Raw genomic sequence first — 12610 nt, forward strand, 5'->3', positions numbered from 1 at the left:
TTTTTCCAACTAGCTCCGCCTTCTCACACGAATAAAACGAGGTCTGATTGGACGTTACCTCTCCACAGTGCCTCGTCATATTGCCTCGTCATTCTACTCGACGTTTGATTAGTTAACGCTGATCTCGATGAATTACCGTCAAAAATGTTATTTCTCAACTTTATTTCAAAACGATTTCCACACGGAGAAAACTATTCCAAACGTTTACTTCTATTTCTATTGACTATTATGGCTAGCAGCAAATAAAACCTCGAAAGTTTTAAAGTAGGATTTATTATTTAGAAAATATTACATCACTCCATAAAGAATTGATATTTAACAAAAAGATGCCCTGTTATGATCATGCTATGGGCTAAACAACATTGATTCATATTTTTTTTCTATATGTATAGTCATATTTTAAAAGAATTAGACTTTAGAATTATATATATATATATATATATATATATATATATATATATATATATATATATATATATATATATATATATATATATAATATGTGTGTGTGTGTGTGTGTGTGTGTGCGTGCGTGCGTGCGTGCGTGCAGAAGTCATGTTGGAAACTACACTCAGGGCAACCCATTTAGCCCACATTTCTGTATAAATGTGATTTTATATTCTAATTTTAAATTACATGTTTTCATTAGCTGTAAGCAGAAATTCATAATAATTGAGAGAAATAATGGCTTGAGATCATCAGTCTGTGTGGGATTAATCTATATAATGTGTTTCATTTGGTCAATTTAGTCGCTGAAATAAAATAAAAATATTATTTATTGAATATGAACATATAAACAGGTACATTCTTAAATAAATGCAATATCATGAGAAGACTAGTTTTTGGTCACCAATATAACTTATTATACAGAATCTATACATATAGAGTGGAATATGTCAAGCATTTGTTTCTTGTCATTTTGATTATTAAGGCTTACAGGTAATTAAACACATAATTACATAAGATCAGTAAAAAGTTTTTTTTTAATTGATCTTCCATTTTCAAATGAAATGCAAACTTTACTCTCATCTGAAAGGACTCATCCATGAACATTATTTTACAACCTAAAAATAGAAATAAAGCAGTGGCTCTTTAAAAATTGCAACAAATTTCCTACCGTGGATATATATCAAAAATGCATCTCTTCTGAAAAGGTCATGTAAGAGTAGCAGCTCTGAAGAAGTTGTTTTTTGAGCTGGACGGACGGCTAATTATGGCTCTTTGGATTGTAAAGGTTGCAGCCCCCTGATTTAGAGGCTCAGGAAACCTTTGCAGCCGTTTGGAGTTAATTAGCTGATTAGGATGTGAGACGGTGGGTTTTTAATATTTAACTTGTTCACAATTACAAGAAATAAAGGACATTTAAAGGCAAGAGTTGATGTTCATTTTAAACTGTTGTATCTGAAACTTTGTTAGATTAAGTTTGCAGTCCGATATATATATATATATATATATATATATATATATATATATATATATATATATATATATATATATTTATTTATTTGTACTTTCCCCTGCATCTTTTCTTATGTTCTCCTCTTGTACAGCACTTAGAATTGTCTTGTTACTGAAATGTGCTACAAAAAAACTTGACTTGCCTCAAATATTTCACCCTGTGTGTAATAAATATGTATAATATGAGTTTCACTCTTGAAATGCGAGACAAGAAAGACAACCTTTTCACCATATTACATTTCTTGGTGTATATTGGGGAGTAGGGGCCTCGTGCTTTGAGCAGGGTGCTTGCGTCGTGGGAAGAGCGCAAGCTCTCGGGGTTCAGAACCGTGACAAAGCCACAATAGCTATTTCAATTCTTTGACACTATTGACCATTTCCTCCCAATGATAAATCTCTCCAACTCAGGATGATCTCACCGTTTTCCCTACATGTTGACTCATCCTTACCTTCAGAGCGCATGAATCATGATGAGGACGCTAAGCGCTGCCTCCATGACATCAGCTGCATGAATCTCCACTCGTTAATTTGATTTGTAGTTTAAAAGATTTTACAAAGTTATATTGTTCCCATAACAACTTAATGATGCCTAGAAATCCACACAATCTTTTGCTGTAACTCTTCTTGTAAGTGAGTCTGTAAGCCCCTCCCCATACTGGCCTGACTGGAAGGCTGCAGAGCTCAGTCCCACCTTTACTGGCAGCCTTCTTCAGGTTAACCAGATGGGAGTGTCTAGTGAGGTGATCCTTCTCACTGCAACAGTGTGAGCACATGGCAACACTACTTGTGGAAGTGCAGGTGTTTGTTTGAGATCTTGAGATAACAAAGATCAAGGTTTCAATAAAGATACACGTTTCATATGTTGTTTGACCCTAAAGTACTGTTTTCTGGTTATATTGCTTAAGCTATCAAATTCCAGCCCTGCTTACTTTACTACTCGCTGTCCTCATTGTTCTTTCATTCACTCGGGCAGCTTTTTCCACCAGGATTATATTTCACAGAGGCGGCGATAAAAACTGATGCTCTGGAGTGCATCATTTGTTCCTATTCACACTGTTTTCCCAAAGTAGCGCCACACTTTATAAGACGAATGAACCGGGAACATCTAACCTGAATTTCAGCATACGCGTTTGACAGATTCCCAGCATTTATTCCTGTTAAGTTTGATGGTTCATGCCTTACAGTTGATTTAGAAAAAAATGTTGGTGTTTCATTACACACAAAAAGGTAAGGGATTACAACACCAGAACGTGATTTAATGGGCTCAATCATAGGTAGACAGCTGACCCGTCCAGCAGACAGTCCACAGAGAGGGTAGGGCAAGAATTTCAAGGTCATCGCTACAGAAGTTGGTTCTGCGCAGAGAAGTGTATGCAAGCAAGTTAAAGGAAAGTTGAGTGGAAGGAAAAGATGCAGTGTTGCACAAGCAGCATGAGTAACGACATCCTTCAGAGAAGTTTGAAGCAAAGCCCATTCAGGGGGAGATTCGAAATGTGTTGACTGCAGCTGGAGTCCAAACACAGACAAATCCAGGAAATGGGCTACAGCTGTAAGAAGGTTAGAAGCTTCTCATCTGGATTTAAAAAGGACAAGACTGTTGTCCAGCGGTTCAAAGTCTTCTCTCCAGATGAAATTAGATCCGCCATTTTATTAGAAAAAATAAGTCGGATAACTGTTTTTAATGGAATCTAAGGTCAGCCCGCCAATCTACCAGGACATTTTGGAGCTCGCCATGCTTCTTTCTCCTGACAAGCTTTATGGAGATGCTGATTTCATTTTCCAGCAGGAATTGGTGCCAGCCCACAGTGCCAGAGGTACCAAAACCTGGTTCAGTACCCATGGTGTTGCTGGGCTTGATGGGCCAGCACACCGGCCTGCCCTGAACGCCGCAGTCTATGGAGTCAAGAAGAAGATGAGAGGGACACCAGACCCAAAAAATGTAGATGACATGAAGGCCGCTCTCAAAACAACCTGGGCTTTCCTGGACACCTGACGAGAACCAGCTCCATGCCTGCCTTGATTCAGTAGTTTGTGTAAAAGGAGCCCTGACCATAGAGTGCAAATAATGCAAGGCAAGGCAAGTTTATTTATATAGCACTTCTCAGTTAAAATCCATTTTTGCGTCATGTAATATTGTAATTTAATCAGAAAACTAAATCTGGATTGGAGTGCGTTTTGGGTCATTCTCTTCTCATAATTAACGGGTCACAATTAAAAATGTAATAACAAAGTAGTATTCTATTTTAAACAAAATGGAAAGGTATTATTTGGAATAAAAACAATCTGATCGGGACCACCTTTAACTGTTGTTCGTTGTGTAACTCTTGGTAGTTTTGGCAATCATCTGTCTAATTCAACAATTGCTAAATTCACAAAGTACGCCAGGCCGCTGTCTGTCTTGCTACAGGGAATTGTGTTGACGGCGGATGCAGGCAGTAGATGTCTCTTCTCGACTGTCTGAACTCTGTATGCTGGCGGTACAGAATGAGCCCCTTCAAGCTGGCAGTTGTGCCAGGCAACAGATAGCAGAAGAAAGGTGGGCAGACGGAGCCGAGAGGTGTCTTTTGCTGCCGACAGTTGTAAAACCGCAGGGGGTCTCCCAAGCCTCAGAGTTCTGGTTTTGTTCACTGGGATCTAATTTTCTATGAGTCCCTCTTATCAAAGGCTTTAATTGAACGTTCTGAATGTTTAAATTCAGTTGCTACGTCCACGTATGTGCATGCGCTTTAAAGCTCACGATAGCTGAATGCCCGACTGATTTAAAAAAAATGGATCTTAGTCCACCGTTTTTGACATGCTAGGGATTTCACGGTCAAACCTGAAACTTTATTTCCAACAATGAGATTAGCCAACAGTACTGAGACTGAATTTCTATTGGATTTGACCTGATTTAGGGTGAATGAGAGTGATGCAGCTCTGATGTAATGCTTAAAAAGTGGAGGCGGCTTTAGATTCATTTACATTTCTTGCCCAGGCCCGTATCAAGACAATGTGGTGCCCCTGGGCACTATACCTCAAAGCCCCCCCCCCCCCTTACCCGTGCTGTCCTCCGGTCAAAAACATCAGACATAATCAAGGGGATTTCTGTAATGTAATTTACTATTTACTAACTTACACAACTACATGTAGGCATATGAGCAGTGAGCAATATTCAAATATCTCATTTTAAAATGTTGAAATCAAAAAAATCTTGATTTATCTATCATTTATTATTATTATTGTGACATCAGTGTTCACAAAACGAATAATGCATGGTCTTTCAACAATTTCAAGTAAATAATATAACAATTTATGAAAAATTTATTTTTAAAGCATGTGTCATGTGGTGCCCCCCCCATGGTTGGTGCCCCTGGGCACTGGCCCTTATGGATAATCCGGCCCTGTTCTTGGCCATTGCTGTCTGAGCGGACAGATGACATTGCGGTTAACTTTTGATTCTAAACCAGACTGTGGGTTAAATTCTAAACCAACTCACAGTTAAAGGACGCTAGGACACGAACTTAGCAATTATTTCTAATATCTTTTTTTAGTTTCCGAGTAAAAAACTAAAAAAAGAGTTAACTCTGCTCGTCTTGCTCCTTTGTTGAGGGGCTTATGGTCTCTGGCGTTAAACGGCACAGTGACAGTCAACCCATCAAGCACATGTGGCTAAAATGTTCTAATTCTAGCCAACACATTTCTGCCTCTCTTGTAAAGTGAGAGTGATTTTGGAGAAGGAAATGACTGTGCAGACATCAAAGGAGTGATTCGTTTAGGAAGCAAAATGTGACTTGTGAGAACTTTTGTTGTGCCGTGTGTGACTCATTTACCTCGATTTTGGTCCACAACCTGCAGCAACCGCTCTGGAAGTCTGGGTAGTTGTCTGTAAAATCTCAGTGAGAATCGATGATGAATCATTTGGCAGAGATCTCGCTGGCTGCTGTGACACGCAGTTTCATTTTCCTGAAACGCTTTCAAGTCTGGCTGTCAGTGAAGGTTTTCCAGTAAATGTGCAGGACAAATCCGGTCAAGCTGGTGTACGGGTGCGTACCGACGGATAAGAACACTCATTTAATGGGTCAGTTGTGTTTCCTTCCCTGAGCTTCTCACCAAACTTCAACATTGTTGAGCTGTTATCAGCTCAACCCTTGAGCTGATAACAGCTGAAATCCTTGCAGCGTCAGTTGTCGAAGCATCTGAAGGACATCACGACGCCAAGAGGTCGGCAGATGATGCAGTCAGCCATCCTGCACCACCTCTACCGCCCAGGGACGCACAGTAGCATCCTGTCGGTGGACTTCAGCATCATCAACCCAGACATCCTTCCCCAGACGCTCCTTCCTCTCAGTGGACCCAAGCCTCTGGTGTGACTGCATGAGAGACTGGGGAGCATCTTCTCCCGTTCAAGAACCATCAACAGGGGAGTGTTCTCTGCCCCCTTTCACTTTTCTCTGTGCGCAAAAGACTGCACCTCAGCAGACCAAGTATGTGAAGCCCCTGAAGGTTGCAGACGGCATCGCTGTCATTGGTGTGATCCAGGAGATTTAGAAGTCTGCATACAGACAGGAGGTGGGTTGAATTTTCACTGGTGCGGTCTGAACCATCTGGAGCTTAACCCCCTGATGACAGTAGAGATGACGAATGACTTCCAAATAACTAGGCCACCCACCCAGCCACGCTGCCTCACTGCCTCACCACAGCGACCTCAACAACACCGTGTCTGCTCTAGGAACCAAGCTGGCTCTCAACCCGAGATGGTCCTCACACACAGACGCTGTTTAGAAGAAGCCCCAGCAGAGACTGGACTCCGTGCAGCTGCTGGTCATCCTCCACTCTGCCGTCATTCAGTCCGTCCTGTATTCGTCTCTGTGTGGCTTGGCTCATGCACAAAACATGACAGGTCCCCACTGCAACAAACAACTGGGTCCGCAGAGAGGATCAGCAAGGCTGACCTTTCAGCCGTCCAGGACTTGTACACGTCTGGGGTCAGAAAAAGGCAGCTAACATCTCTGTAGACCCCAGTCATCCTGGACACAAACTGTTTGGACTTTTACCTTCAGGTTGGCACCACAGAGAGCAGGGGCCCACAAATAAAATGAATAATAATAATAATAATAATAATAATAATAATAATAATAATAATAATAATAAAAAAACAATAATAAAAAATATATAATAATTGTTATCATAATAATAATAATAATAATCATAATTGTTATTATTATTATTATTATTATTATCATTGATTAATTCATGTATATATATGTATTAAGGCTTTTTAGTTTATAACATCACATAGGCATTGATAAATAATAATAACAATAATAATACAATAACAATATAATAATAAAACAACAACAACAACAATAATTATAATAATAATACTTATTATTATTATTATTGTCATTATTATTAATATCATTATCATTGATTAATTGATTTATATATGTATTAAGGCTTTTTTGTTTATAACATCACAATAGGCATTGATAAATAATAATAACAATAACAATATAATAATAAAACAACAACAATAACAATATAATAATAAAACAACAACAACAACAACAACAATTATAATAATAATAATAATAATTATTATTATTATTACTATTATTATTGTCATTATTATAATAATAATAATAATAATTATTATTATTATTATTATCATTGATTAATTCATTTATATATGTATTAAGGCTTTTTTGTTTATAACATCACAATAGGCATTGATAAATCCCTTGACTGATTGGACGCAGCACCGTCTTATATTCCATTAATGGGTGCACGTAGCATGTTGCCAAGACCTAAATGAAGTGAAGTACACAGTAAGATTAAAGAAGTGCAATAAAAAGTTCCGATTTACCATCATCAAAAATGAGATCATCTGGTTTCCCCCCCAATGTTAGTCACCAAATGATGATGTCACACACCAGATGAAGTCACTAGGAAAGAACACAGCCAACTTAATGGAGTTAACCCGGATGTTGTACTATGGGCCAGCTCCTTACTGCTCTTCATCATTATAACCAGCATCAGCATATACAGCTGAAAACAGATCTATGTCGTGATTTGGCCTTTTTGTTTATATATTTTTGGCCAGTTTCCCCCTCATTCTCTGCTCCACTCCATATTATCAGCATCACCTGCTGCTTTTAATTCGCTTCCAGTCATCTCACCTGGGACTCTGCTTATTTTTTTTGTTCCTGCCTCCCACAGTCACTCACTGCCAAATCGGCTGGACGAAATCGCGTGAGTAAGCCTTCCAGCATTCCTAGTCTGCCTGCCTGTTTTTGACCTTGCCTCAAGTTCTGGGATGTTGCCTTGCCCTTGCTGGACGCCTCGTCGTCTCTCTGATTCCGGCCCAGGCCTCTCCTGCCTGCCAACCCGTAGATGACCCTAGCTCGCCCTGCAGACCTGCTCTCTGCCTCCAGCCTTGCCTGCCTCGTCTCCTGCTGTGAGCAGCCCGCTCCTTTCTGGACTTTCGCCTGCCGGTGTTTGTTTTCCGTTTTTTTATTCAACAATAAACCTTTTTAAGCTCAACACCGTGTCCGGCTCGAATTTCAGGTTCTCTGATCTGCTAGTCATTACAGATCTTTACATGCTAAAGACCTGAGCAATTGGATCATTCTTTATGAAGGGGTCAAAGATTTTTACTTATATCCTTCCAAAAGCTTCTCACAATAGTTTGCCGACCCAATCCTCTCGTTCGTGTTGTCACGCACAACTTTTCAGCTCTGATAGGACCACAAATGTTCTATTTACCTGAGATCTGGACTTTGTTGTCCTTTATCAACTTTAATTATAAGAGGGCGGGGCCGGGCCCGGGGTTGGGTCTGTATCTGGTCTCTTTGGCACGCATGGTGTCCTCCCTGTCCTCTGTGTGGGACGTTGTTTTGTCACAGCTAGTTCATGTATCTAAAGATCAGTTATTATTACATTAAGATGTTTTGTTCTACTTGTTTGTTCCAGAGAACGTTCATAGGACTTGTGTCGTGTATTGGGCGCAAAACTGTTGCAGTGCCAGGAGCCATTAACGCAAGGACCAGTGGCTCCCCAAACCCCCCCAAATACACTTTACCCACCCCCGTTTCCCTCCTCTAAAAGTAATCTACCTTGTTGATCTGCAGCCGATCGGCAGCGCCGCGCTGCCTCTTTGCCCCTCCCGCGGTGCCCGAAGCATCTCTAGCTTTCTGGGACGCGCACCGCCCACCAGGAGCGCGCACGGGGAGCCATCGCACGAGAGGTCCCTTTAAGTTTCGGCTGAGTGAGATCTCGAGCTGTGTCACATGGACGTGATATAATGAAAAGGCAGGAGCTCCGAGCCGGAGAGCGCAGCGCACTAAAGTTCCTCCGCTGGATGGAGAAGGGGCCGGAAATGTACGCAGTCGTTCGGCTGTCAGGGTGGACGGGTGGAGTGAGAGTGGCCGATCCTGACCGGGACGAGCCGAGCCGAGCCGAGCCGAACACGAGCCGGACTCACTGCGCCTCATTGGATGGGACTGCACCTGCCGAGGTTTTTTTGCACGCAGTTCCAAACAGAGAGGGCCCGGAAAGGAGGAGCAGCCTTCATACGTGAGTGAAGTTATCTGCCTTTGCTGCGCGGCGCGGTGCGGAGCGGCGCGGCGCGGCGCGGCGCGTCGCTGCCGCAGGTGCGTTGGCGCTGCTGCCCTGCTGTAGGGACAACCCGCATCTGTCGGCTTTCCCTTTTTTTCTCTCGCCGTTTATGGGGGAAAATGCGCTGTCACCCTCCGGGAATAGAGCATTCTACTGTGTTTATCATTCCCCACACAAGCGTGCGTTCTCCCTGACTCCGCGGTCGCCAGTGTCCGCATTCCAGGTGGTGTTGCGCAGATAGAAATTGAACTTGCAGTAAACAACTGAGAGGCGAAGCGTTTTTGCGCGGAGGAGCGCCGAGGCGACGCTTCTGGCTGGACGGGGGAAACATCCTGCGACTCTTTGACAGCGTAAGCTCCCAGAAACCAACAATAACACACTGTTTACAGTCAGAATGAACGGCGGTGGCTGGTAGGAGGCCGAGGCTACGTTATCTCTTTCATGATTGCAAGTTTAATAATAGAGTTTCGCAGTTCGCAACCAGGGCCGTGCAAAGGATTTTAAAGGGACAGGCGTCCGAAGTTGAAATGGTCCTATAATAAAAGGGAGACATGCGACACAACCGGTTAAATGGACGTCACGGCCGGCTAAATTTAAACAATTCAAGTCAAATTTATTGGTACGTTTTTTTATATAAATTATTTACTGACAACGTTTTTGTTTGTGATTGAAAAAGGGAAACCTGTTTCAGATTCAACATACACAGTAATATGTTCGAAGCTATTTCTTTTCACTTTCATAATTAATCCTAACCCTAATTACATTCCTGTCTAAATAAAATGTTAAAAAAGGTATTTTTAAGTAAAAGAAAAATTAGCTAGTTGACAAGCATATCCTGTCATGTTTGTAAATCCCTGTAATCCCTGATAACCATAGAGGAGCAGTTAAATTCAAAGGCAGCAAAATTACGTGGGATTTTTTTTTTTCAATAGACCCTCTAAGAAAGCACATGCAATAAAAATGGGCTAAAATTAAGCATTGATGTGCCTTAAATGTTACAAGAGATGCACAGAAAAAATTATTACTAAACAGCAATACTCCCAATGGTATATAATTAAAAGAAGATGCAATCTAAACTGGAGGCTGGAGGAAACGGCCGTGGAGGACAACTCCCCTGAATAAATGGAAACACGTCGGATTCAACACTTGCAGTAAGGATGTTGTGATGTATGGATAGAAGGCAGCAGTCGGATCCAAAAGCAACGCGACTGCAGATTTTTTTCACTCTAAAGCGCTAAAAGCTAATTTTTAAAAAGCCTAAATATAGTGGGCTACAATATAACACATTACTATTGACTCATACCCAATAATGGCAGCTGCAGCTGATAACTATGGATGGCAGGAGTGGACCAGCTGAAGGTGGCAGAACTGACTGACCAGGAGATGGAGGTGGAAACAGGCAGATGACTAGATGTTGACCATATGATGCCCAACAATGACCCATATGACCATCCTTCCTTCCTTACTTACTTAGGTGAGAATTGGAACGTAGAATTGAGGGCTTTATTTTTAGACTCAGTCCTTTATCACCACAATATAAAGGAGCAACCCTTTATTACTGCACACAAGGCCCGTATCTGTCCGTGCATTTCCCACTCCGTCCTACTGTCATGAGTGGAAAAAAAACATGATATTTAAAGTGTAACTCACCCCTAAATCCACTTTTCCTTTGCTAATAAACTGTTAGCATAGTTGTCTTATAGTACTGTTTACATATCCTTGTCATTATTTTGAGCACATGCCTACATCCCTCAGCGCTGTCTCACAGGCAAACAGCTGCTGCCTCGTCCTGAAACCTGCCGCAGTCAGAGCAAACGGAGCAGAGAGAAGATCAACCACACTCTGTTTCCATATTGCAAATGGATGCACAAAGCTGTCGGTGATCTCAACCTGGATTACGAAGCGGGAAATAAATATGATATATAGTTGGACAAATCCTGCCCTCCTCTGCCTTGGCAGCACTGGCTTCAGTCATTGCCGAGTCAGCGCCTTGAGCCAGCGGCTCTAACCGATGAGGTTCTGACCCGCTGGGCTCCACAAAGACTCCCTCAACCTCCGGGGACGAGGGGGGTGAAAAATCCTCCACCTCAAAGGACCAAACCGTGGCGTGCTTACCAGCGTAACTCTGCTTACTCTCCATGGTTCAATGTGGCAAATCAAGCTAGCGGCTGCTTATGGAGGACTAACCCTGACATAATCAAAAATAAAATTAGAAATAAACGCATGCTCAATAAATGTATTAGCATAAAATAAATACACAAAAATACAGCATATAGATAAATGTAAGCAGTAATTAAATTATATAATGAGACATAAACGTAAATATCTCTTTTAATTAGCATATTTTCTCCCTCTTTAATAATAGCCTCATTTATTACTCATTATAATTGTCAACTTTATTTATTAATTACTTATATTTGAAATGTATTCATTTCTGTCTATTTTTAAATATTTTTGGCTGTTTTATTGTCCCTTTCTATATTTTTACCCCATCTATTTCTTCAACCCTACTTATTTATGCCTGTACCTTTTCCATTTCCTAATGGATTTCTGCCTCCTTATGCAAATGAGGAAAGGTGGGTCTCGAGGGGGACAACTGCTCCCTATTGGTTGGTTAGCATCAGACTTCCTCCTTTGGTGGAACTTTTCAAATTTTTCTGAATATGCTTTTACTTTAAACTCCTCTGCTTGAAGACTAACCCCCTACCAAGAGGGAGCATTTCACCCTTTTCTGGTTGTGAGACACAGCCTTTTACTATCACTTGTCCATGGTGCCTCACATTAGGCTGCTCCATTGCGTGGTGAAGGACGTGGTCTGCAGATGCCATCAGAACCACATCATCTCCAATAAGCAAAAACAAAACCCTAAGGTTCTCAAACCAGAGACCCTCTCCATGACTGCACCTTGAGATTCTGTCCATGAACACCGCCCTAGCAGAGTCACGCTTGCACTGGGAACAAAGTCAACTTTGTGCTGAGAATTTTGACACAGCTCTTGTTCAGGTTATGTCCGCAAAAGTAGACTATTGAAAAAAAAAACTCTCAGTCGCCCTGTTCTGCAGCTAGGACAAAAGCGACATTGTTGTTCCTGGAGCTGAGGTTCTGTCAGTGACTCATTTACAACGCCCTAGACTAAGCCGGGTTGAAAGCTCTGCCCCTGTCTTCGCCCAAAATGACCAAGACATAATGCAACAGCTCTGATAGTACAATCACAAAATCAAACATTGACCTTTCACTCAAGAAGCCTGGTACAAAATACACCAATGAAATACATTTACTAGGCATTGGAGGTCCAAAACAAACATTATGTTTGAGACCAATAACAAGACTGTTTGGAATCAGCTGTGTGATTGGATTCCTTCCTTCCACTGGATTCCTTCCCATCACACTCTTCCAGGTAGCTCCACCATTGCCCACACGGACTTTGAAATCCCCAAGGTGTTATGATATATTTTTCTGGGATGAACCCGGACACAGCACGCACACACAGAGTCAGTTCTTATGAGTGAGTTTTATTGAATAGTTTGGAAGATGGAGGATGAGACCAGAGTCTTTC

At 41.5% G+C, this 12610-nt stretch overlaps 1 protein-coding gene across 2 annotated transcripts in view; it reads left to right on the forward strand.

The window, feature by feature from the left end:
- The first annotated feature begins 8747 nt into the window (after positions 1 to 8747).
- Positions 8748 to 12610, forward strand: part of LOC110368831 — a 75740-nt gene continuing 71877 nt past the window's right edge. For both annotated transcript variants that reach the window (XM_021319082.2, XM_021319085.2), the window contains exon 1: positions 8748 to 9012. In XM_021319082.2, the coding sequence (XP_021174757.2) occupies positions 8934 to 9012 (79 nt within the window). In that variant the 5' untranslated portion in view covers positions 8748 to 8933. The remainder of the gene's footprint in view (positions 9013 to 12610) is intronic.

This window comes from Fundulus heteroclitus, chromosome 17 (genome assembly GCF_011125445.2).
Source record: "Fundulus heteroclitus isolate FHET01 chromosome 17, MU-UCD_Fhet_4.1, whole genome shotgun sequence".
NCBI lineage: Eukaryota > Metazoa > Chordata > Actinopteri > Cyprinodontiformes > Fundulidae > Fundulus > Fundulus heteroclitus.